Source organism: Cucumis sativus, chromosome 1 (assembly GCF_000004075.3).
Source record: "Cucumis sativus cultivar 9930 chromosome 1, Cucumber_9930_V3, whole genome shotgun sequence".
Taxonomy (NCBI): domain Eukaryota; kingdom Viridiplantae; phylum Streptophyta; class Magnoliopsida; order Cucurbitales; family Cucurbitaceae; genus Cucumis; species Cucumis sativus.
The window spans coordinates 11,089,823-11,116,677 of NC_026655.2; the positions used below are offsets into that span (position 1 = coordinate 11,089,823).

The following is a 26,855-nucleotide window of genomic DNA, read 5'->3' on the forward strand; positions in this document are numbered from 1 at the left end:
CTTTGAACTTGGTCAAGTTAACCTCTCGATCGATGCTCTGACCAATCAATATCGTTAATTATCAATGTCGTCCCTAATAACAAACGATCATAGTGATGGTCAATGACCAATAGTCATGACCCTTGGCGACCAATTGTCATGATGATCAGGACCAACCAAACCAATCATCTTACACATTGGCAACGGTTGACTGTCATCACCATTGATCAACTATCTTCTTCACAAGGCTTCTTACCCTCTTTCCAATGGGTTTGAATCGTCAACATTATTCAAGGCCATGAATTACTTTTTTAAAAAAATAATTACAACATTAACTTCTGGCCACATTCTGTTACAAATCTTGAAAAATTAATAAAAAAATAATTTTTGAAAAACTTCTTTTCGTGAGTCGTTGAAAATATGTCGTTGATTTAATCACAATAATATTTTTTAAAATACACATTTTTTCATTCTTCTATTTTCTTCTTTAAAGAAGTTTTTTTAACAATAATTATTAGGTTAATTTTCATAAATATCACAAAAAGTCAAAATATTTACGGTCCGTGTAACAAAATTAAAAAAGTCTATTATGTCGACAATTCTTTTAAAATATTTCAAATTTGTGCTTCCTTTTCATCATCTTTCTTCTCTTTCTCTTCTGCGATTTTTTCTCTCTTCTGCGATTTTTTCCCTTTTCATCGTCTTTCTTCTCTTCTTCTCCTATTTTTCTTTTATTGTTTTTTAAATTGTTATTTGGTTCAAGATCGTATACCAAATATAAAAGATCTATTTTTTTTATTTGTTTCAAACTAATGTTTGTTCAAGATCATCTACCAACTATAAATGGTCTTGTAAAAAAAATGTAGTTTAGATTTGGTTATATACAAAAAAAAAAAAAATAGTCAAAACTAAACGATCGCCTACCAAATAATTTTTTTTTAAATTGCTTAGATTTGGATAGCCAAATTTCAAATATCAAATCTAAACGATGGTGTACCAAATATAAACGATCCTATATCAAATTTAAACGATCATGTGCTAAAAAATCTTGAAAAAAATCGTTGTTTGAAGGAAAATGATACATGTGCAACAGAAATAGAGATCAAAATTACTCTAATTGCCACTAAACTATTTAGTAATGTACATGCTTAAAAATTCTTAATTAAAACAAATTAGGGTTAAAGAAAATACATACCCACGTAGCTTCTTGATTTCTCGATAACTCCTCACTAACACGAATCGGAACCACCACCAATATTGACCCACTATTCTTCGGACTAAAAACCGAATTGTGGGACCCGAAATGTGGAAGAATTTGAAAGAGAGAAACAAAAATTAAAGGAGGGAATTAGGTTGATGATTTGGGAGAGAACCAATTGGTATCATTTTGTAAAAAAAATATCAAAATTTCAAAGTCTTCTAATATTTGAAGAAAAGATATTTATATAGCCTAATTACATGCGACTGTTACATGTAATTAGTTCACCCAAACTGAACACTTCACTTTCTACTTACAATTAGTGGAATTAGTCACCTTGCATTTTTCCTCAGTGGGCTTGGTGTTATCACCATGAGCTTCCACTTAGTCCGTTAAGAGTTAGTGGGACTATCTAACAAAATATTGAATTTTTCCACAAACTTTAGTTAATGGGTAAAATGGTAATTTTACCACTTAAGTCAAACTCAAACATTGACTTTTTCAAGATAAAAGTCAACATTTTAACTTTTTATCATTTTCTTCGGCTTGACTAATTCCAATCTTCCAAGCATGAATATGCATTCATTTTTCCAAAATTCAAACTACGTTTGAACATAAAGCTGATCAAAGTTTGATTTTTCAAAGTCAAAGTTAACATTTTGACTTTTTACAACTTTGACCATTTCCATCAATTCCGAGCTTCCGAATTTGAATTTGTATTCATATTTTTAATATTTAAACATAAAGCTCTATCTCAAACTTATAATTGATGACTATATCACATATAATTCGTCGGTTTCTCTCTCTTTACCTAACACGAACGATTTGTATTATTTCAACATATTGTTCTAAATTAATTCTATATGAGCTAGCAGAGGAACCTAATTGACCTATAGATCACGAGCTTCAATGATTCGAGATTAACTAGCTAAACTCTTTTAGATCAAGCTAATCAACATTCATTAACTAATGAGTCATCCCACTAAAGTCTCATAGTTACACTCCCTTCACTATAGTATATTTGTGTCCATCTGATATAACCATGATCAATAAGTTAATCCTTCACAGGTTGTTTGTAATCTCAATTGGGTCAAAATACCATTTTACCTTTGAGATTACATCTTGCTCCTTAAATCCCACCGATCAACTATTGAACAATTGGTTTATTGTTCAACCTATAAATTAAATCTCTCTTATGTCAATGAGAGGGTGAGGCCCTTTCACTAGAAGAAATTTTTCCTTTAATGTCGTTTTAAAATCGACATTAATGGCCTTTAGTGTCAGTTTGAAACCGACATCTATGCTATCGTTATTAAAAACCTTTAATGTCGTTTTTTCATTGATGTTGATTTAAAACTTTAATGTTACTGAAAAATAGACCACCTAATAGTTAGATGTGAATTTTCGAGACCTTTGACATCGTTCTAAATTGGGTCCTTTCTTCGTAGGGTATAGCATTGACCCAATTTTTAAGTATTTGGAAAGAAAATAAAAACTGAGTACCGGGCATCACTGTTCGGCTTTTGTGGGCAAAAAACTTTAATATTACTAAGAAATTGGCCATGTAGTAGTTAGATGTGAATTTTTGAGTTTTTTTACATCGTTCTAAATTGGGTCATTTCTTCGTAGGCTAACATTTGCGCTTTCTTCAAGTATTTGGGACAAAAATCAAACCCGAGTCTCGGGCATCATTGCTCGACTTTTGTGGGCAAAAAACTTTAATATTACTCGAAAATAAACGACCCAGTGGTTAGATGTGCATTTTTGAGACTTTTGAAATCGTTCTAAATTGGGTCCTTTCTTCATAGGTTATAGCATTGACCATTTTTTCAATGTTTTGGGATAGAAATAAAAACTGAGTCAAGGCCATCACTCTTCGGGTTTTGTGGGCAAAAAACTTTAATATTACTAAAAAATAGACCACCTAGTAGTTAGATGTGAATTTTCTAGACTTTTGACAATGTTCTAAATTGGGTTATTTTTTTGTAGAGTATAGCATTGACCATTTTTTCAACGTTTTGGGACGAAAATAAAAACAGAGTCTCAGGCATCACTGTCCAGCTTTTAGGACAAAAAACTTTAATATTACTAAAAAATAGACCACCCACTAGTTAGATGTAAATTTTCGACACCTTTGACATCGTTCTAAATTGGGTCCTTTCTTCGTAGGCTATAACATTGGTCATTTTTAAACGTTTTGGGACAAAAATAAAAACTGATTCTCGAGCATCACTGTTCGGCTTTTGTGGGCAAAAAAATTTAATATTATTCAAAATGAGACCATCTAGTAGTTAGATGTGAAATTTCTAAACCTTTAACATTGTTCTAAATTGGGACCTTTCTTCGTAGGCTATAGCATTAGGCATTTTTTCAACGTTTTGGGACAAATATAAAAACTGAGTCATGGGCATCACTCTCCGGTTTTTGTGAGCCAAAAAATTTAATATTACTCAAAATGAGACCAACCGTAGTTAGATGTGAATTTTCGAGACCTTTGACATCTTTCTAAATTTGGTCCTTTTTTCGTAGGGTATAACATTGACCATTTTTTTCAAAATTTTGGGACGAAAATAAAAACTGAGTTTCGGGCATCACTATTCGGCTTTTGTGGAAAAAAAACTTTAATATTATTAAAAAATAGACCACCTAGTAGTTAGATGTGAGTTTTTGAAACTTTTGACATAGTTCTAAATTGGGTTCTTTCTTCTTAGGTTATAACATTGACCATTTTTTCAACATTTTGGGACGAAAATAAAAATTGAGTATTGAGCATCATTGTTCGGCTTTTGTGGGCAAAAACCTTTAACATTACTAAAAAATAGACCACCTAGTAGTTAGATGTGCATTTTTTAGACATTTGACTTCGTTCTAAATTTGGTCCTTTCTTTGTACGCTATAGCATTTGACCTTTGTTCAAGTATTTCGGATGAAATTAAAAACTGAGTCTCGAGAATCATTGTTCGACTTTTGTGGACAAAAAACTTTACTATTACTAAAAAATAGACCACCTAGTAGTTAGATGTGAATTTTCGAGACATTTGACATCGTTCTAAATTGGGTTCTTTCTTCTTAGGTTATAACATTGACCATTTTTTCAACATTTTGGGACGAAAATAAAAACTAAATCTTGGGCATCACTGTTCAACTTTTGTGGACAAAAAACTTTAATATTACTAATAAATAGACCACCTAGTAGTTATATGTAAATTTTAAAGACTTCTAACATAATTTTAAAGTGGGTTCTTTCTTCGTAGGATATAACATTAACTCTTTTTTCAATGTTTTGTGATGAAAATAAAAACTGAGTCTCGAACATCACTGTTCGGCTTTTGTGGAGAAAAAACTTTAATATTACTTAAAAATAGACCACTCAGTAGTTAGGTGTGAATTTCAAGACTTTTGACAACGTTTTAAATTGGATTCGTTCTTCGTAGGCTACAACATTGACTCTTTTTTCGATGTTTTGGGACGAAAATAAAAACTGAATCTTGGGCATCACTGTTCAGCTTTCGTGGACAAAAAACTTTAATATTACTAAAAAAGTAGACCATCTAGTAGTTAGATGTGAATTTTCGAGACTTTTGACATTGTTTTAAATAACGTTCTTTCTTCGTAGGCTATAACATTGGTCCTTTTTCCAACGTTTTGGGACGAAAATAAAAACCGACTCTTGGGCATATTTTTTCGGCTTTTATGGGCAAAAAAAATTAATATCACTCAAAAGGAGACCATCCAGTAGTTAGATGTGAATTTTTGAGACTTTTGACATCGTTCTAAATTGCGTTCTTTCTTTGTAGGCTGGATTTACCCTTTTTTCAACGTTTTGTGACAAAAATAAAAACTGTGTTTCAGACATCACTGTTCGGCTTTTTATGGCAAAAATCTCTATTATTACTAAAAAAATAGACCAACCAGAATTTAGATGTGAATTTTTGAGACCTTTGACATCGTTTTAAATTGAATTCTTTCTTCGTAGGCTGTATCATTAACCATTTTTTCAATGTTTTAGGACGAAAATAAACACTGAGTCTCGGACATCATTGTTCGGCTTTTGTGGGCACAAAACTTTAATATTACTCAAAATGAGACTACCTAGTAGTTAGATGTGAATTTTCGAGTTCATTGACATCGTTCTAAATTGGGTTCTTTCTTCTTAGGCTATAACATTAACCATTTTTTCAACGTTTTCTGACGAAAATAAAAACTGAGTCTCGACCATCACTGTTCAGCTTTTGTGGCAAAAAAACTTTAATATTACTAAAAAATAGACCACCTTGTAGTTAGATGTGAATTTTTGAGACTTTTGTCATCGATCTAAATTTGATCATTTCTTCGTAGGCTATAGCATTGACCATTTTTTAACGATTTGAGACGAAAATAAAAACAAAGTCTTGACCATCCTTGTTCAGCTTTTGTGGGCAAGAAACTTTATTATTACTCAAAAATAGACCACATGTGAATTTTCGAGACCTTTGACGTCATTCTAAATTGGGTCATTTCTTCATAGGCTATAGTATTGACCCTTTTTGAAGTATTTGGGACGAAAATAAAAATTGCGTCTCATGCGTCACTGTTCGACTTTTGTAGGCAAAAAAATTTCCACAGTTAGAGTTTGAGTGGAACTTTCCAAAGAAGTTCGATGCATTTTTATGAAGACCTAACTTAGAGATGACATACATTGAGGATGTTATTGGAATCACAGTAGCATGACCTCTTGATAAAGTTATTTTAAGTATGTACATTCTTTAACTATTAACTTCAAGCTAGCTTTTTTCACTAAAATCTTTGTTTATAAACTTAATTATTCATTTAGCTTTTGTTTATAATTGTTTTTTAGGTTGATAAAAGTACACTTGTACACCGCCCAAGAATGTCATTACCAAGACACCAAGCTTCAAGTGTTTAGATTTATAGATCCTATTAACTTTTTGTAACTAATGGATGATATAGACACTACATGAAAAAGGGTCCACGATATCCTATTACTTAGGTTGATCATTGTGTTGTGTTGAATGATATATTAGTGACTATCTTTCGTGAGAACATATAAATAACATTTTGTGCAAGGTAATATAAATCTTTTGTGAAAATAACATTTTGATGGTACAAACTCTTTCTATATTATAAGCCTTTTAAATAGATTTCTTTCACATAACTGGAATGTATTTTATATGATGTTCGGAATTGAATATTGATATTTAAATATTTTTTTGTATATAAAATGTAAGAAAATACTATATTATTATAGCTTTTATCTAACGGTACGACTAAATGTTTATATTTGTTAAAAACTGCTATTATAAATAATCAACCTTTTATATTTGCTATAAAAAGTTTTTCATACCTTTAACAAAACACTATCACATATAATATAAATAAAAGAAATACTATTACAAAGTTGTTTTATAACTTTTCTAAAATGCTATCAAATGCACACATTCTATAGCATTCATAATACACTATAAAAAGTTTTTCATAACTTTGAGAAAACGCTATCATAAATTATATAAATAAAAGATACGCTATTACAAAGATGTTTTTTATAACCTTTCCAAAACTCTATCAAAATACATGCTTTTTATAGCTTTTATAAAAGGGCACTTGAAAAAATAACAAAAAAAATTATGATGATGAGGCTCATGTCACTATATTTTCTAAATTACAAAAGTAGCAAATCTAAAAGTCGATAATCCTCTGATAGCTCGCTGATAACCCTCTAATAACCCTCTGATAGCCGTCTGATATCACTAATTGCTTGTCATATTTACCATATTTGTAATATGCAAAAAAGAGGTATTATGAGCTGTTTTGGGCTGTTTTTTAAAAATATTTTTGTCATCTAATGCAATTTTCCTTTATAAAGCGCTATTAAAATTCCGGAGTTTTAATAGTGTGGGCTATCATGATTTTTGGTAAAACACTATAATATGTCTACGATAGCGTTTTTAGCTAGCTATCATATACTCTTTTTTTTTTTATAGTGTATATACCTTTGTGATGTGACTTATTAGGAATGATTTGAAAGGAAAAGATTTCCATTTGATTTATAAATATTTGTTAATGAGATTTGACTTGTATAAATTGCCTAATGTGTTAAAATGATTTGATTTGAACCTATGTTTATATTAAAACACTTATTATTTAGGAACAGTTGCAAATATAGAAATTAAATTAAAAAATAATTAAGGATATATCAACATTTTAAAAAATTTACAAATATAATAAACTCTGTCAAAGTCTATCAATGATAAATGTTTATTACTGATAGAGCATGTTGCAAATATTGATCTATCATTGATAGACCATAAGAGTTTATCACTAATAGTTTTTACTATATTTATAATTTTTTAAAAATGTTGTTATATACTTAATTAACATTACTAAAATTGTCATATAATGTGTTTTATGAAACAAAATTTTCACATCCTTCTTTTATACAAATTTCAAGGCTCTTGAATTTGTTTTCATTTGGAAAGAAAGGTTATTCGATGAACTTCCCACCTTACTTCATGGCACAACAAGTCTACAACTTTCTCAACAAAACTTCCTAAACCCTAAATCCTAAATTCTAACATGAATTTCACCAAATAATATAAGATAATTAATAAAATCTCTAAAAATTTAGAATGTTACATTTTATAATAACCTTCTATGCCAAATTCCAAAATCTTTAATTAAATATATATACCCATATATATATATATTTAATTAATCCAACACATTACCCCTAATAAATTCATGAACTTCTAATTTCAATTAATCTAACACCCATAATGATCTAATCATAGACTATTTAAGATAATTAAGGATAAAATTACATTAATTTTTTTTTCTGGTGCTACACTCAATTACATTAAAGAGAGAGGGCCATGAGAATGAACTAAAAGAGTAGAGTGACCATTTCTCATGACATTATATTTTGGTACAAACTTCCCAAAAGGGAAACAAAAGTCACCTCTCTAAGTCTGTTCAGCTCATCCAATTTTGTATCAATAATAGTGTTGTATCAAAACTTTGTCCACCCGTATTAAACAATTAAACTATAAACAATCACAATTTAAATAAATTAAAAATTACTCCACCATTAAAGTAACGGAATCTAAATTTTTTTTTTATATTTTTAAGATACTGCTAATAATAATAAAAAGAAAGTTAGTTGAATAAAAATTAGTTTAGAATGAAGAACAGAAAATGTAAGGTTTTAGAGAACACGAATCATCAGTTAAAAACCACTTTAAGGATCAGTAATTAATCTCTAATCTTTTATAATCTTTGGGAATGAACCAAAATTTAGCTCTTTCTGTATCTAATTTGTTTCTTTGTTACTAATAAGCGGAGTTTCGTCACTTTGTTTGAGTGGATTTCCAGTTGCGTTGGCAATTAAAAAGAAAACTACATCCAATTTGAGATTTACCTGTATGGATTTGGTTCTGTGTTAATAAAATCTACAATTTCTTCATCTTTGAAACCACAAAACCTTTCTATTTTCTTCGTCCATCCTCAAACAAGCTTTCTCGACTTCCATTGTTGAAGAATCAATTCGAAATTTCCCAGCTAAGTCCAGAAGTAATGGCGGCGAAACCTTCGGAATCAGGGCGGCTGAAAGTCATCGTAATCCAAGGGAAAAATCTCGTGATTCGAGATTTCAGAAGTAGCGATCCATACGTCGTCGTCAAATTGGGGAAACAGGTGATTCCGATACTCGATTCATTTTTCAATTTCAATGGCAATCGATTATTGTTTCATTCGATTGACGAATCTCTGTTTCTGATCTATACAGAAAGCAAAAACCAAAGTAATTAAAAGTAACCTAAATCCTGTATGGAACGAGGAACTCACTTTCAAAATCGGCGCCGAACCTACTGGACTCTTAAACCTCGTAAGTGATTCTGAAAAAGCTCAATCGATGGATTGCTCTCTGTTTCCGTTTCCACATCTCATCAGGATTGTTCTTGTTCAGGAAGTGTTCGACAAAGATTTGTTCAAGCGAGACGACAGGATGGGGCGAGCATCGATTAACCTTCAACCAATGCAATCTGCAAGTCGGCTAAGTAAGATTCTGAGAATGTCGACCGGCGAGACGACGCTGAGGAAGGTGGTTCCGGGGAGAGACGACTGCGTTTCGGAGGAATACTCGATACGGTGTATCGACGGCGAGGTGGTGCAAGATGTTTGGTTGCGCCTGGGCGGAGTGGAATCAGGAGAGATTCAAGTCAGAATGAAGTATGTAGAAGAACAGATGAATTTGGAATGAATTAAGGATCCAAATTGGAAGGGGAAAATGTGATAGGAAAATCGATTTAACTTAGCATAGTTTCGGTAATAAAACACGAGTTTGATTCCTAAGTAAAGTCCATTTTTTAAGGCGTTGTGAGGTTTTAAGATGATAGGGAGAAAATAGACTTTTAAACAAAATATGAGTGAAAAGTTCAATTAATGAAAATTTTACCTTTCTCTTTCTCTTTCTCTTTCTCTCTCTCAACAAATTCAAAATTTTATATTTATTTCGTAAATTTAAGCAAGTAACAAATTAGATTGTTTTATCTCTTTGGGTCTAATTTTAGAACAAAACATTTAAGTTTACAAAATAATGTGTTTATGTGAAATTAGATAGGTAAACTTATTCTTTCAAATTTACTCTTAATCTTCTTGCCGCATTTGATCAAGTTGTCATGTTATTTGGTAAAGGTTAACTTAGTGTATTAGCGTGATTTTGCACATGAGGGAGTTACTTTTTTTTACCTCGCAAACATCTCACAAGTTTTAAAATTGAAAATACCTAATTTCAAATCAATTCTATAGTTATTTTAGGTGATTTTACACATTTTATAGAGTTTTTAGATATTATTTTTTTTATCCAGCAAACATCTCACAAATATCTAGTAACTTTCAAACTTCAAAAGGTTATTCCTAAACCAATTATAGATGATTTAGGAAGATTTTGCACATGGTTTAAGGAGCTTTTCACCTATATTTATATCTTACAAACATCTCGCATACATTTTAAACCCTAAACCCTAAACACTCTGCAACTTCTAAACTTCAAATATTTAATCCAATTATCAGTTATATAATTGTTTTATGGGATTTATGGTGATTCTACTCATTGATTAAATATGTGACTAATATTTATGATACGATTGACATGTGTGTGACTGATATTTATGATATGATTGACATATGTGGATGTCGTTATAAAATACTAGTAGTTGCCTCATACTTGTAGCAATGTGTCCTTTCGCATTTGTGTCTCCTTTAGGATTAATAAGTTATTGTGTTTCCTTCAGGATTCACAAGTTTGGAATGTGTGAGATAATATATATGTACTTAAAAGACTTCATAAACATGCGTAAAAGCACTCCATATATGGAACACAGAAAAATTTGAAATGTGCGAGATGTGTGCGAGATGCATGCGAGATAATACATATGTCCCTAATAGGCTTCCTAAACATGCCTAAAAGTGCTCCATAGAACTTAAGAGAGGTAAACATTCAATTTCGGAACACATAGTAAAAGTTTGAAATGTGCGAGATATGTGCGAGATGTATGCGAAATATGTGCGAGATGTGTGGTAGGTAATATATATGTGTCACACTCCGCCCCGAGCATCTACTTGCTCAGCCCAAGATGTGACGTGAAGCCAATCGACATTATTCCCTTTTTTAACGACACCAGTTGACCCTGACTACTGAACCTTTCTCATGCTAAATAACTAGGTAAAAGTAAAACTTATGTAGTGGACTAACAGAGAAAAACCAAATAAACTTGCTTACACTACTTCAAAGTAGTTTAAGGCTAAGTGCCATTAATTACAGGTAACATACCTAACAAAAGATAAACATCTAAACTGACTTAATCAAAACCATTTACATGATAAGGATTTAACTAAACTAAAAATGACCCTTGACAATAAAATTATCTACCACTTTGTACAGTAAACTTGGAGACAATGGCTAGACTTTTGGATAACGACCTCTACCTAAAAAGTGGAAAAACATTTGGAAAGTGTGAGTTAAAAATAGCCTAGTGAGTGATGATTTTATAAAACATACTTTAAAATAAATACAATTTAATATTTTCATAAATCGTTCATAAACTGTACATAAACATACAATCTTGAAACTTTCTTTAAACTAAACATTGTCTATGTTTCAAAATACTTTTTTTTATCTTTGTATACTCTATACCCAAAAAATACTAAGTCAAGATAGTAGAGCACCTGATAAGAATCATGATGTAGATGCAGTGCTTATTATAGGTTACTTTTTCAGTGGAAAAACTTTGTTGCTTTGAAGGTGTCAATGCCGTAATCTGCCCCATTGTGAAGTCATGTCATTTCAACTACCATTTTTGTCTTTGAGGGAGCTTTTCTCGCGTGATGTTTAGGTTCATCGCATGGGATTGTTAGTTGCTTGGCACGATCCATCTGCTTATCTTTGTGCAGGATGTCTCGTGCGACTTGCTCCTTTTCGGTTTTCTGCACTTGTCTAGCATTTAAACATGGGTAAACACGTAAAACAGGAACTACATTTATATAAGCCTTATTTCTAAGTATTTATGTTTTTACAACATAAGTCATGCGTTCTGAACATTCCTTAGGTGTTTTAATTCCAATTATTCTACTAAAAAAATCTATAATAACGGTTCTTTCTACCCGCTATTAAAGGTCGAGGTAGAAAATATAAGAATAAAAGAAAATGTCAAGGAGGAAGCAGAAGAAAGTAAAAAGATGTACAAGAATAAAAAAAATGTAACAAGAAGAAGAAAGAAGAGGCAGAAAAACCAAGCGTGAGGAAGGAAGATCTTGAACTTCCAATGGAAATCACTTCCTCACCTGATGCAGATTTTTCAGGATTAGCAACAAGAACCCTCATAAGATCAACAAAAGAAATTCTGGTCTTTGAAAGAAGAAGAAAAGAGCCAAAGTCGGAGACAAAAGTAGGGAAGGACGTGGCCGAGGAGTTTGAGAAAGAAAAGACTAGAAACACTTTGTCAGAGGAGAAAGTGCCCAACTGCAAGAAGGAAGAGGGACAAGTATATTCAAGGACACTATTGCAGGCACAGGTAGAGGAAGGGCAAAAAGAACAAGTGGGACCTCATCACCATCCAAGAAGAGGATTAAGGTGCAAAAACCAAAGTAATTAAAAGTAACCTAAATCCTGTATGGAACAAGGAACTCACTTTCAAAATCGGCGTCGAACCTACTGGACTCTTAAACTTCGTAAGTGATTTTGAAAAAGCTCAATCGATGGATTGGTGATGAAGCTACAAAAAAGAAGAGGAGGAAGCTTGAGGATCGAAGAAAAGAAAACCCCTTACAACTCTTCAAAACAATCCTTGTTCGCCTATGCTAAACCTTAGCAAATCCAATGAAGCAACATGACCCAGTAGCAACAGTGAGGATAACTCCACTAGAACCTCACCCATAGAAACCTCATTTTGTCGCCAAAATCTTAGTAGAATTTGCTATGTATCACATAATGTTGTTTATTTCTTTTTATTTATGTCATTTACAATGCAAGTGATCACTTTTGATGTACTCTTTAAGCATTTAATCTGTCTTGTCGCAAGTCTGGCTCCCTGCCTTATAGCATTCTAATTTTTCTTTGTAATTCAAAAACACTTCAATAAAATAAAGTATGAAAAATAAAGATATCAATTCTCCATGTTTGACCCTGGATCACCAAGAAAACCTATCCTTTCATTTACACTTAGACAAGCAATATAAAAACTTATACTCAACGAGAATTTAGTAACTACGCAAGGACATAGAGATATAGTAAGTATCTCGCAAGTGATGATCATGACTCGCTGTGTAAAAGGATTGCAATATGAATTTAACTTATATATCTTACTCCCACAATCCTAAGACTATAACCGAAACTAGAACACTCAATCCACAACGTTAAGTATGAACCTAAATTCGACAAGCAGAGAGTAGGTAATAAGGACAGAGCTAATGTGCACAAGGAGGAGTTTGTAGATAAACTCCACATTTGTGATTAAACTTCCACCATTTTTATTTCGAAAGGAGAACAAGTGTGGGTACTTGGCATTGAAAGGTTACCACCCTTAAAAGATCAGAGGTAATATAAGTCTTATAAGTAACAACTGCTAGATAGCTATCGCTTAATGAAGCTTTGTCATTTTCTTGAGAGGCGAGCAAGTGTGGGGTTTAAGCCACTAAGAGGTGCTTGCCTCAATCAAAAGCTAATTAATTGATATCTAACGTATCACAGCTTATTGCAAAGTTTAATCTCTTATAATCTGAAGAATTTCCTTCATGTTTCCTTAACACAAGTTAGTACATTACCCCATCTTTCCACCATTCTTACCACATTTATATAATCTCTAGTATAGATAGTAGACTTAGCTTAAACATACATTTACTTTACACTGTATAATTATTTTATACCGCCTAGAAGAAGCAATAGACCTTATAACTAAGTTTTGATATCAATTCCCTATGTTCGACCATAGGTTATCCAGTGAGTCTATTGTTTCGCTTACACTTGGACAAGAAATAAGAAAACTTGTACTCGACAAAGATTTAGTAATTACACAAGGACCAGAGACATAGTGAACATCTCGCAGACAATGACCATGACTTGCCGAGTAGAGGATTTTGCAGTGTAAACCTAGCTTACATATTTTAATCGTGCAAACCCATGCAAGGAGACTATACATGAAACAAACACTAGAATTCCCGAAACTAAATCCACTCACAACTGAATAATAATAAATTAAAAACAATAATTTATATGAAATGTGACCCACTTGACAGTTTTTTTCGCACATAGAGGACTTCATTTGGGATTTTTTAAAAAAAATGTGTTTTTAAAAAGTATTTACAAAAATAGGGTAGTTGGGAAAGTAATTTCAAAAATAGGTGACTGAAGTCGTGTACGGGGTACACGACTTCAATAAATCCCAATGGTGTCGTGGATCGGGCCTACGATATCTGAGTGGAGTCGTGGACCCGGCCCACGTTTTCTGACTAGAGTCGTGTACCGGGTACACGACTCCCATACAGCTGGCACATTTTACGGCGTAGTGGTTGAAGTCGTGTACAGGGTACACGACTTCAGTACAGTCAGTCAACGGTCAACAGTCCAGTCAACCATAGGGTTCACGGGTGGACGTAGGCTTTAGGGGGTGTAGCCACGTGTCGCACATGCAGGAAATCGTGTACCCCGTACACGACTTCGACTATTTTAAAAACCCTAAAAACCCTTCATTCTAGCTTCATTTTCATTTGAACACTCATGAAATTTGAATCCAGCTGTGAATAAAATTAGGGTTCTCAAATAAAAATAATAAATAATAAAAATAATAAAAATAATAATCATCATCATAATAATAATAAGAATAAAAATAAAAATAATAAAAATAAACATCTTTATTGTTTGAATTTAGTTATATTATTTGAATTTAGTTATATTCTTATTTAATGCACCACCTAAACTTATTTAATGAACCCTAATAATAATAATAAATAATAATAATTATTATTATTATTATTATTGTTATTATTATTATTATTTGAAAATATAGTTATTAATAAAAACCTAAAAAAAAAACCAAAGCCAAATCATATTTAACTAAATAAAAATTCAAGAGTAAACTCTTCATTACTGTGTACACTTTATTGTGTACATTACATTACTAATAAAATAAATATATACATTAAACTGATTATCGTTTTCATATTTAACAGCTAATTAAATATGTCGTTGCGACCTGAAGATTTAGTTATTCTTGAATCTAGTAATGATGGAGATAGTGATATAGATGTAGAAGTCGATGAACTATTTGGTAATGAAGAAAATATAGAGGAAGAGAATGAAATGATCCCGTCCGATATATTTACACAAATAGATTGGGACATTGCGAATTCTGTTTGTGAACAAGGCTCTACATTGGCAGATAGAAATGTATTTGTTGACACATCTTGTTTAATACAGAAGAGAATGATCTTTGACTCTAAGGAAGATCTTCTGTTGGCTGTTAAGAGGTATTGTGTGACACAACCCTATGAAATTGTTGTAGTCGAATCAAACCAACATTTGTGGAATATTCGATGCAAACAATGGAGTAATGGCTGCAACTGGAGGTTACGTGCTACGAAGCGTAAGAGCCACCAAATTGTTTAAAATAACTAAGCTCCAAGGAGAGCACTCGTGTCTGTACTCAAATTTAATACAAGATCACTCACAGCTAAATTTAACACAAGATCACTCACAAATCATATAATGAGCTTCCATACTGGTTGAGTGTCGTTGTACATTATAATCCGGGAACTCGAGTTGATTGGTTTTTTCTTCCATCCGATGTACCAGGTACAACCATTTTTGGAAGGGTTTTCTGGTCATTTGGTCCTGCAATAGAAGGGTTCAAGTATTGTAGACCATTAATTCAGATCGACGGAACCCATTTGTATGGAAAGTATAAGGGAAAAATGTTAACTGCCTTATCGATTGATGCAAATGGTCATATATTTCCTCTTGCATTTGCTATAGTGGAAGGGGAAAACACGTCTAGTTGGTCATGGTTTCTTCATGCACTTCGCGAATACGTTACTGATCGATATGATATTTGCTTGATCTCTAACAGACATAGGGGCATTCTTTCTACCATTAACAATGAAAAGGTAGGTTGGAGTGAACCTCGAGCTGTCCATCGATATTGTGTTCGTCATGTTGCTAGCAACTTCAATGAAAAATATAAATCGAAGCAACTGAAAGACTTGGTGTTTAGGGCAGGTAATCAACACCAAAGGCGCAAATTTATAAAAATAATGAAAGAACTACAACGATTGAACCCAGAGTGTCTTGAGTTTTTTGAAGATTTGACGTGGAAAAATGGACTCAGTCCTATGACAATGGATCTCGATATGGGTGGACGATAAGCAATGCAACTGAATGTATGAACGGTGTATTTAAAGGAGCTTGAATGTTACCCATCACTTCTTTGGTTAGACTAACATTTTATCGCACAATCCTTTATTTCGAACGTCGGCGAGCTGAGATAAGTGAAGCACTCGATCGTGGTGATATTTATACGGAATATGCGATAAGAAAGCTTACGAAGTGGGAAAAACGAGCTTCTGCACATTCAGTAACATCATTGATAGAGAAACCCAGACGTTTGAGGTTCACACGGGTATGAGTATGATTTCTCCATACAAAGGCCAACACACACAGGTAGTAAGTTTGATGGAAGGGACATGTTCTTGCAATAAGTGGCAGTCGTTTAAGATTCCGTGGTTCGCATGTAATTGCAGTTTGTAATTACATGCACTTGACATACATACCATACATTGATGAATGCTACTTGTTGTCGACATTCAAACGTTGTTATGACGGTCGCTTCCATCCAATCCAACACTCAGATTATTGGCCAGAGATATCATTCACTGAAGTTCGCCCCAATGCAGACTTACTTGAAGGACTCGGTCGACCAAGAACTACAAGGATCCAAAATGAAATGGATTGGAAAGAGTCTAGTCAATCAATCAGATGCACGGTCTGTAAAGTAGAAGGACATAATAGACGTACTTGTCTTCAACGTGCTTCTTCTTCTTCAAGACACTGATATGTAATTATTTTAGGGTTTGATGTAATTATTAATGCATGACTTCTATGTAATTGTTTGATGTATATCTTAGTCTTTGATGAATACTTTAATTATAATTTATTGATATGTAAAATTAACAACTTAAATTTATAATATTGTAATCATGTAATGGAATTTGGGTCAATTGATCCTCATAGTATTTCGATATTTTTTAGGTTATTTGCATAATGGAACCTGGGCCGTGTGATCCTACACAGCTATATCTACAATCATCCCATCGTTCAAAGTCTATATGAGAGGCCTCCTCCACAGTTGTTTTGAGTTGTCGACGAAGAGAGGCAGCATCTCAGCGCACGATCCCATTCGATCAGCGAATTGTACCATATTTAGAGGCTGCTGGATTTCTAGGGGCTTCCCAGATAGGATTTATGCAGTTGGACTGGCATTTGATTGCTGCTATGGTCGAGCGTTGGAGACCAGAGACCCACACATTTCATATGCCTTGTGGGGAATGCACGATCACCCTACAGGATGTTGCAGTTCAGTTAGGGTTACCTGTGGATGGTGAGCCTGTGGTAGGGTCGTTATTATATGACTGGAAGGTACTCTGTGAGGATTACTTGGGAGTTCGTCCACCTGAAATGAAAGGTCAACGGTTGAGCCTTCCTTGGTTGGCAGAACAATTCACAGAATTGCCACTGGATGCTGATGTAGTGAGCGTTCAAAGGTACGCTCGTGCATACATTATGCAGTTAATTGGAGGCTTTCTATTTGCAGACAAATCAAACACCTTGGTCCACTGTATGTTCCTCTCGCTTTTAATTAATTTTGACCAGGCTAGTACGTATGCTTGGAGCGCTGCATGCCTCACATGGTTGTATAGGGAATTGTGTCTAGCGAGTAATGCACGATCTTTAGAGATTGCTGGCCCATTAATATTGTTGCAAGTATGGGCGTATGACAGATTTCCTATTCTGGCACCACAAGTACCAGTTGAGGTGTCAGTTGGTCGACCTTTGAGTTTCAGGTATTTTATATATATATATTATATATTATTTTTTTAGTAAAATTTGCAGGGTTTATAACTTATTAATGATTCATTTCTCACATTAGATGGAGCAGCGTTATACCACTGTCAGAACTATCAGCAAATATGTTGATCACCTATCGAATGTTTTTTGATCGGCTGATCAACTCTCAAGTAGTAAAATATTATACCGATATTGCGTAGACATGTTTTTTTGTTGCTTCCTTATGTTCGTTTTTTCTAACATATTAATTGGACACCATACACGTCCCACATTATGACATTGCTTCCACATCAATGTTATAACGGTCAAGCGATGTGGACATATGTGGGTCCTATGATTTGCTTTCATCTCGTTGAGAAGCATCAAACAGATCGTGTATTGCGACAGTTCCATATGCTACAAATGCCACCAGAGTTTTGCTCCACAGATCAGGGCCTACACCAAATTGATTTAAGAGGCAAGCACGATCAAGATTGGAGTAGGATTCATGTAGAGCATATAGCAATGTGGCATTCACGAAATAATTTTTGTGTCGAAGCAGAAGCAACACAGAAGCCGATAGTATGAGATAACTACTTTTCCTGGTACACGTCGATTACCCGACGCTTCATGACACCTGATGGCGCTTACTGTTATCGCATGGTAATAGTTTTAATATGATTTATAAATTTAATACAAGCATGAACATTTTTAATACAGCGGACTCGACGTTTAAATGTTGTCGACACAGATCGTAGACGCATTCGACGGCGACGACGACGACAAGGCGATGATGTCGTAGAGGGAGATGAAGAAGATTCTTAAGTTGTATAATTTGAGTGTTTTTAAATTTTGCTAGAACTTATTCAAGTTGTATAAATAAAAAATTAGACTTTTTAAAATTAATTATAAATTAGTAGGAGTATTCTTAATAATATCAATATATAATATATTTTTTTAAAAAAATAGAGAACCAAGTATTAAAAAAAACGTTCAAAATATTTTTTCTTCATCTATCTTAAGCCACAAGATTTCTTTAATAAATTAACAAAAATTCTTATAAGATATTACTAATGATGTGTTTTAGCTTTGGTTTTTTGTTTTACCACTTACCATAATCAAAATTTTATTTATTTATTTTTTAATTTGTTTACCATAATAAACATAGATTACCAAAAATTTGGACATTTAAACAAAAACTAAAATTTTCACATATTCAAAGTTGAACATTTAAACAAAAACATAAATTTCCAACTACCCTAATTTTGAAAATATTTTTTAAAAACACATTATTTTAAAACAAAAATTGTCTTTCACATATGTTTTTACCCTAAAAATAGTTAATCTTTTAAAATATAATAATTTTTTTAAAAAATTATTTAGGAAGTCGTGTACCCCACGTGAGTCAAACTTGTCTCGTTCAATTTCAAAAAATGTTATGACAGTACATTCTGGAAGTCGTACACGACTTCGTCCAATTTAAAAAAGCACCTATTTTTTAAAATAGTTTTAGAAACAACCTTATTCTTATAATTTCTTTCCCAATTATTTCTAAAAAAAATCCCTTACACCAAAATAGTTTTGAAAACAACACCATTTTTTTCAATTTTTTTTCTAAAACTATCCCTTTTTTTCCAAATCATATTCAACTGCTTGATCATCCCCTAATATCCATCGATTCATCATCATCATCTTCAATCCAAACCCAAATACGTCACAAACTTCAATCTCACTTTCCCTCTACATAAAGTCGTCTTTCTCGAAGATCTCAAACCAAATTTCACTGCAAATTTCATGCATTTTTCTTCTATATCTTCCATCATCAAGATAACGGGAAGAGGGAAATTGGAACACCTAACATGTTGACTTTGGAAGGAGATGTTTACTTCGGCACTGATGATTTCTTATTAGATCCAAGTTTAAGCGCGAATGAAGATGAGGAATCGAGCGAGCTGTTCGAGATTGAGCTAGGGATTGAGGTGCGATCCAATTGTAAACTGGAGGATGATTGCGGGGAAAGTTGGTTCTCCTTTGATTTCCGCAAATCAAACCATTGCGTTTACGTTGGGATTAGCGATAACTTCGATTCGAGTTTGGACGCCTTGCAATGGACTCTCCATTTCGCTGTTTTATCCTCCACTATCGTTTATCTCTTTCGTGTCTTCCCCGAGATTCGCTTCATTCCCAGCCCATGTATGTCCTCTCTCTCTCTCTGCAACATAATTCTTTCAGAGTTGAAATAGCTTGATGCAAATAAAAAACAAAAGGTGTTTTTTATGCAATGTAAATAATCTGCAGAAAGATGTTCTATTTTGTTATCAACTGCAGAGAAGAACCAGTTTCAGCTAACTAAAATTTTTGCTTTCATGTTTTGTTATCAAGTGGGAATGCTTCCGAGGAGCCAGGTTAGTCCTAAGTGGAGAAGTTCAGGACTGAAGAGAGCAAAAAAGAGGGAGTTTCTTCAAAAGTTTGTTAATAAATGTTTGGCTGTTCAGGTATATATCATCAGCAGATTACATTCTATGCATTTCAGTTAGATTTTATGACCAAGTTCTTTACAATACAATTTCACTAACATTTTACAGGTCAGTGGGGAGGTTGTGATGATTGAAAGTGATATGGTGTCCAAGGCAATCCTTGATCTTATCGCTCTTTTCCAAATAAAAAAACTCATACTAGGGAGCTCCAAACCCAGGTCTATCTCTCTCTCTCTCTAGACAAACTTACTGATCTTCAGTTCAAAACACAAATGTGCAAATGTCTTGTATCTCTGGGCTAAATTTCTGAATTTTGGAACCTAGAAAAAAAATGGAGATCTAAGAGAGGAAAAGGGATAGCCAGACATGTACTGCAAAATGCAGAAGAATTCAGTGATGTGAAAATCATATGTGAAGGAAAGGGATCCGCCAACACCTACCAAGCAATTGAGTCGCCATTGTCATCTTTGTCGTCACACACCACCTCCTCTCCAAATTTAAACGACAAGAATATCCATTTCAAGAGAGTGGAGAATGAATATCCACGCAGTAGTTTCTTAAGTTGGAGGTGTTTTGGTGGTTAAACCCCATCTTCATGTCACTAATCTACTGATGACCTTACGTTAATAGACACCCTTGGATTCACTTCCCAGGGAACTATTCTCAAGCTTTAGATGACAAAAAGTACATACAATAACTTATGCAAAGTGAAATTGAAATTGTTGACAGGCAAAAACAAGTACAATTCATCAACCCATCTATCAATAACTGAACTTCGATGTCACCATGAACAAGCAGAATGATTCAAACCCATCTTCTGAGAAGAGAGCACTTGTCGTGTGTACCATACTACTAAAAGAAATCAAACTCCAGATAATTATCAGATGATTTGGAATCGGGGCCAGGTCTAGCCATTATAGCTTTTCCACTGACTGGAGGTGCTGGTGAGGGTATCCTCTCAATCTCAACAGGCTTTGGTACTTCTGGTGGTGAAGCGCAACGTATCAGTGCCCAGTTAACACCTTCAAAGAAAGGATGTTGTTTGATCTCAGTAGCCCCTCGTTTGTAAGCTAATCTATGCTGTGGTTCCTTGACAAGCAATCCCCTGATGAGATCCCTTGCAGCAAAACTGACAACTGGTGATTCAGGAAACCGCAAAGGCTGACCAACGACGTTGAACAACGTGGCTCGATTCCCAGATCCCTTAAAAGGAGTTTTACCAAACAACAGTTCATATAGGAAGATTCCAAAAGTCCACCAGTCAACAGCACTTCCATGACCTTCGCCTTTAATGATCTCTGGTGCCAAATATTCATGTGTACCAACAAATGACATTGACCTCGCCTCGGTAGGCTCTGCAATGAGCTCTGGCAAAGGCGTTACCTGATTTCCTATTTCAGTCTTGGGTTTTCTATCCTTCTTCGACTTGCTAGAGAAAAGTCGGGGAGTGAAGCATGTCGTGGGAACTACACAGGAGGGCTGGATGCAGGAAGGTTCAATACAAGCCGGTTGAACACAATAAGTTGAATTCTTTCTCAAAGGTTCAGACTCGGAACATGAGCCCTTCACCAATGTTGGACTAACTGCACATCTTAGTGAAAGATCGAAGTCTGAAAGCATTATATGTCCATCTTCCCTCACAAGAACATTCTCAGGCTTAAGGTCCCGGTATACAATCCCAAGCATATGAAGATACTCGAGTGCTAAGAGGACCTCTGCTACATAAAATCTGCATCAAAATGCCACAAGATTAATCAGTTTTATGTAGGGAAAGAAACACGATACAAAACATTTCCAGATGGGATAGCTACCACAGCTTCAATTGGAATTCACTTCTCATCCTACCATAGTTCAATTTGTAAGGTTAATCCTTACTTATATTGGCTACACAATCCACAGAAACGTGATGAAGCTTAATATTATCACAGTACCACATGATCTAACTAGAATTTGTCAGCAAAAATCTTAACCATGTATATTTTATTTGCAAAAGTTAGAAGTTGAAAGAAAGGAAACTAAAGTTGTATTAGTATTGTCAGTTTTAAACCCCTAATGATAACACTTGCATATCCTACTAAAACAAGTTCCACTCAGAAAATGATAAAAATTATGCTACTTTTATGCATTGAACCATCATATGCAAGTACACAAAAGTAAAAGAGATATTGATGAAGTTTGAGAGCAACGAACATACTTCACTGCCTGTTCGGTAAAATGCTTCCCTGGCTGCCTCTGCCTTAGAGTGTGCAAGTCTCCCCCAGGGCAAAACTCCATCACTAAGCATGAAAATTTATCAGTCTCAAAATGAGTATATAATGTAGGAAGGAATGGATGATCAAGAGATTGCAATATTTCTCTTTCAGTCTGAGCTCGAAGCAACTTCTTTCGACTTGCTAGAGACCCTTTGTCCATGACCTTCATAGCAAAATAACATTTAGTACCACTCAACTCTGACAGGTAGACGCTTCCGATATCCCCACATCCCAGTCTTTTCAATAGTCTAAAATGACCTAATCCCAATATCCCGTCCCTTGCACGTACAGCTTGGATGGCCTCCCATCTCAAGTCATTTGCTTTGTGAGGCTTACTGATACTACTACTAAAGCTGCTACAAGTACTTTCGTCACTGATGTCGCTGCTTGTGCTTCCACGACACATGCTGCTCTTGCCACTCTCAACCATCTCAATGCGGTCACTAATTTTTGCACTTCCACTCGTCTTGGAAATACTGTTTGTTCCATCACTGACTTTGGCAGAAACTGAACTATCCTTCCCACTCCCACATTCTGATATTTTCTTCTTGGAATCTATAGAGTCCTCCGCTAAGCCCTGAGTCCCGTTAAGACCTTCTGTCTTAGCGTCAGACTTTGAGGAATTTTCTTTAATTATCTGATTACAAGACTCAGTAGACTCTTTATGATTTAAACTTGAGGATTTGCTATTTGATGAATCAATCAAAGTAGACTGATTCAAGGATTTCTGTGTGTAGTTCAATACATCTCCAGAGACAACAGAACCAATTTTGTTTCCTAATGAAGTCTGTGAAGGTAAGGACTTTAGAACACTCACATCAGTCCCTTTAACGCCGGTAATCCCCGTAGGTTGCTTTGCAGAAGGTCTCAAATTCGACTTTGAGGCCATCAGGACTAACAAAGAACTCAATTAAAACAAATCAGATTTGAGAAAATTCATTGATCAGCAGTTTTAGCACACATCCTATCTTTAAGTCTTCCATCAAAAGAAGTATATCCTGAAAACTGCAAAACAAATAATGAAACGAACTATTAAAATCCATCACCCAATAACTTAAATTTACATCATCTCACACAAACAAACAAAATAATAATAATAATAATAATAATAATAATTAAACAGCATTGTCATTTTATCAGTGTTCAAATGGATAGTAAAGAAATCCAACATGTTAACCAAGGATTTAGGAAATATATCAACAATATTAAGACGTGAAAAAATATATCATGGTAACTAAATCCTTAGTTTCCATTGTTTGATCAGGAAGCTAAAACCACTCTCTTACTCCTATATTGACTATGAATAGAAGAAAATTCCGTCCTGATGCTATTAGCTGAACTAAACAGACTGAAAATGAGTACTTCCAGAAGTAAAAGCCCCATTTGTAAAGCAAAATCAAGATGAAAATTGAACACACAAATAGAAAGAATGTGAGAGAGCAGAAATCAGATATCATAAAAAAGAAGGTAAAGAAAAATATGAAAAAAAAAAAAAAAGAGAATCAAAGAGTAAGGCAACAGTAAATGAATCAAGAACCCTAGTCAATGGAAAGAGGAATCTCAGTAGAAATCAACCCATACTTTCCCAAGAACAATTGAGACCCATTTCAGAAAAAAGGGGGGAAACAGAGAAACCCCAGATCTTGAAAGGAAAACCTGAAGCTTGTTGAATGAAACCCCAGAAGAGAACAGATCCAACAGGGGAAAAGACAGAAGCCCAGATGCAAAAACAAGAAGAAAAAGTAGAAATGAAAGCAGTTAAAAAGGGAAATGAAAGTGGGGAAAAAGAATACCTAATTAGGAGGGAATGAAAAGGCAGAGAAGGGAAGGGAAGGGAAGGGGAAGGATGTGGATTGAGATGGAGAAAGGAGAATGGAGAAAGGAGAAAGGAGAAAGGAGAAGGAGAGATGCAGTGTTAGAAAGAAAGAAGGTAGGAAAAAGGGGAGAGAGAGAGAGAAAAAGAGAGTTGAGAAAAGAGAAAGAAGGAAGAAAGAAGGGTCAAAGGTATAATAAAGCAAAGGCTTTTTCACAAATCAATAATATTTTTTCCATTGGTATTTTGTCCCCAAAACTAAAGGGGTCCGAATCACCAAACGACTCACGTCCAGCACCTGTCTCTCATGCCCCCAGCCCAAAATCAACTTCATTTTCATCCCATTATTTAATTCTAAATGGCTTCCCAAAATATTATTTTGGTTTGAAAAATTATATTAATAATATATTTTGAATAACTATTTATCAAATTAATGCTAAGAGTCTACCATTCTTTTTTTCTTCGCCCTTCTTTTTCCCTTTTATTTCCTTACTACCTTGTACTTCAATTTTCTTAATTTAATTGGTTTAATTTTTTCAATTTTGATTTAATTAAAATGTGACATACTTTTCTGAGTTTGTTTCAATCCTTGTTATTTATTTTTTAAAATTTATTTAAAACGTCTCTTAGTTTCTGTTTTTGTAGTTTAATTTTTTTAATTAATTAAAATATGACTTAGTTTCTATCTTTATACTTTAACGTTTTCTAATTTAATTAAAATGTGATTTAGCTTTGTGACTTTGTTTTGGCACTTGTAGTTTAATATTTTTTTTAATTTAATTAAAAATATGACTTAATTTTTGTCTTGTAGTTTAGTTTTTTTCAATTTAATTAGATGTGAATTAGTTAAATTGTGAGAAAGTTGTTTAAGGAAGGGATTTTAAAATATCTTAAATTAATGACTTTGAATTTTTTTAAAAATTGAATTAAAAAATTGGCGTGGTTTTACCTTAGATTTTAAAATACGTTTTAAATAAAAATTAGTTATAAATAAAAATTATTTTAACTAATTCTTATCAATAGTTCTTATTTTAATTAATTTTATCTTCTAACATTTTAACTATTTTTTTTAATTTAATATTAATTTATTTTTCTCCGCCTAATGAAAAAATCTACGGCCATTCACGTTTTTTTAATAAAAAAGTTGATTCAATTTTGTTGTTTTTAAAACTTATTAAAAAACATAGGTTCTTTATATTTTAAAATTGACTAAATTTCTTTCAAGTTTTTTTTCAATTTACTTTTACGTTTGTTACTTGACATGATAAATTTATATAATTTATTATTCGTGTATGCAACTTTATGCTAAGTAATTCGTTCAATTTGTATAAATGGCATTCACTATGAATATTTATTGTTGTATTCCATTTGTTTTGTATTAATTAAAGGTTGTAAATTTTTAGTATTTGCTTATGATTGGAAAACAATTAAATATAAAGTAGAATGTCTAATACAATAATTTAACTATTTTCATTCAACAAAAAATTAAAAAAAAAAATCAATGTGTTCCACAACTTGGACGTCACTAATTTCTAGTTGATTGTCGTCGTCGACTCTGCAATTTTTGTTGCTCTAGTCTCTCCTCATGCTCTTGTTGTTGCTCATATGATTGCTCGGGAACCACTGAAGGTGCTTCGTAGTACAAATATTTGTTATGTTCTCCACGACCGCAGCCGTGTTCATGCATATATGAAGGCGTTGAATCAGTTTGACGATGATGAACTTGCCTCTGATTTGCAATATCCTGTTTTGAAGTCTGATGATTGATCGACTCCCGAAACATAATATCTCATTTCAAACATTGGCACCATCATCATTGGACTAATGTAACTAGTCTTGCTCCTTTTTTTTTTTTTTGTCACAATAGGCACTTCTTCCACGTGTTGGTCAATTTCTTCCAATTCATTAGGCTCTTGCACTCGAGCACGTCTCCTTTGAAATGTGTTATATACTACGATATAGTGTATGTTCTCCATGTACTGCTCGTTATCGTTTCATATATCTAGAACTTATTGTGGATTGTCTGCAACACCCCAATGTCATTGTTCGATCTTTGTGGAATTTTAAAATGAATTAGAAACTATTCAAAGTAAATCCAGTCATAAATATATTCATGCTTGGAAAAGAAATGTACTAAGTTGTATAATGCATTGGCTTACATTCATTGGCTCTTTTCCAAGTTAAGGGAAATGGTTGGAGAATGTCTCTCTCTAAACTCTCTCTCAGATGCTGACCAGAGAAAGGATGGAGAAATAAAACTACTACTAATGGTGAAGGAATCTAAAACTAATCCTTCACTGGCCTCCTCTGTATCTTCTTCTTCTTGGTAGAGTTTGGATTCTTTTATAGACATACCTTAGACAAAAAAATTAAATGCTCATCTTATATGTTCGTCCTTGCTTATGTTGAACAATTGTCCTTGCCTACAAATGTCCACGCAGAAAGTAGCCGTTCATTGTCACACCATCCTCAACAACTACCACTTTGGTCATCTAGTGTATCATCTCACGTAATGTTGTGTTGGCATCTCATCTTGCGACTCGTGAAT

At 33.6% G+C, this 26,855-nt stretch overlaps 3 protein-coding genes and 1 long non-coding RNA gene across 7 annotated transcripts; 2 read left to right on the plus strand and 2 right to left on the minus strand.

The window, feature by feature from the left end:
* Window positions 1-8,515: 8,515 nt before the first annotated feature.
* On the minus strand, window positions 8,516-9,160 carry LOC116402498. The gene is made up of 2 exons (XR_004214899.1): window positions 9,037-9,160; window positions 8,516-8,949 (listed from the first exon to the last, which is right to left on the minus strand). It is a non-coding gene; the product is annotated as an uncharacterized LOC116402498 (long non-coding RNA).
* LOC101215028 (protein C2-DOMAIN ABA-RELATED 11) lies at window positions 8,713-9,523 on the plus strand. 2 transcript variants are annotated; one of them, XM_004139555.3, is made up of 3 exons: window positions 8,713-8,866; window positions 8,958-9,056; window positions 9,138-9,523. In XM_004139555.3, the coding sequence occupies exons 1-3, from the start codon at window positions 8,747-8,749 to the stop codon at window positions 9,429-9,431; spliced, it is 513 nt and encodes a 170-aa protein (XP_004139603.1). In that variant the 5' UTR covers window positions 8,713-8,746; the 3' UTR covers window positions 9,432-9,523. The 2 variants fall into 2 exon arrangements, with proteins under 2 accessions (XP_004139603.1, XP_011654792.1); XM_011656490.2 differs by having other exon boundaries at window positions 8,958-9,523.
* A 9,828-nt stretch (window positions 9,524-19,351) lies between these two features.
* LOC101215271 lies at window positions 19,352-20,920 on the plus strand. The gene is made up of 2 exons (XM_011656496.2): window positions 19,352-19,958; window positions 20,148-20,920. Exons 1-2 carry the CDS (start codon window positions 19,625-19,627, stop codon window positions 20,300-20,302), a joined length of 489 nt encoding a protein of 162 aa, XP_011654798.1. The 5' UTR covers window positions 19,352-19,624; the 3' UTR covers window positions 20,303-20,920.
* Window positions 20,861-24,441, minus strand: LOC101213662 (serine/threonine-protein kinase D6PK). Of its 3 annotated transcripts, none has more exons than XM_011656507.2 (3): window positions 24,288-24,441; window positions 22,437-23,499; window positions 20,861-21,971 (listed from the first exon to the last, which is right to left on the minus strand). In XM_011656507.2, the coding sequence occupies exons 2-3, from the start codon at window positions 23,381-23,383 to the stop codon at window positions 21,095-21,097; spliced, it is 1,824 nt and encodes a 607-aa protein (XP_011654809.1). In that variant the 5' UTR covers window positions 23,384-23,499; window positions 24,288-24,441; the 3' UTR covers window positions 20,861-21,094. The 3 variants fall into 3 exon arrangements, with proteins under 3 accessions (XP_011654809.1, XP_004139518.1, XP_011654815.1); XM_004139470.3 differs by having other exon boundaries at window positions 21,095-21,971; window positions 24,076-24,416; XM_011656513.2 differs by having other exon boundaries at window positions 21,095-21,971; window positions 24,151-24,390.
* Between the last annotated feature and the right edge of the window lie 2,414 nt (window positions 24,442-26,855).

Bases quoted from the DNA above. Each gene is read 5' to 3' on its own strand.
- LOC101215028 (XM_011656490.2), top strand. From the start codon at position 8,747: ATGGCGGCGAAACCTTCGGAATCAGGGCGGCTGAAAGTCATCGTAATC. The intron at 8,867-8,957 runs GTGATTCCGATA...TGATCTATACAG, and splicing joins TCGTCAAATTGGGGAAACAG to AAAGCAAAAACCAAAGTAAT.
- LOC101215271 (XM_011656496.2), top strand. From the start codon at position 19,625: ATGTTGACTTTGGAAGGAGATGTTTACTTCGGCACTGATGATTTCTTA. The intron at 19,959-20,147 runs GTATGTCCTCTC...TTTGTTATCAAG, and splicing joins TCGCTTCATTCCCAGCCCAT to TGGGAATGCTTCCGAGGAGC.
- LOC101213662 (XM_011656507.2), bottom strand. From the start codon at position 23,383: ATGGCCTCAAAGTCGAATTTGAGACCTTCTGCAAAGCAACCTACGGGG. The intron at 21,972-22,436 runs GTATGTTCGTTG...ATTTTGATGCAG, and splicing joins TTTACCGAACAGGCAGTGAA to ATTTTATGTAGCAGAGGTCC.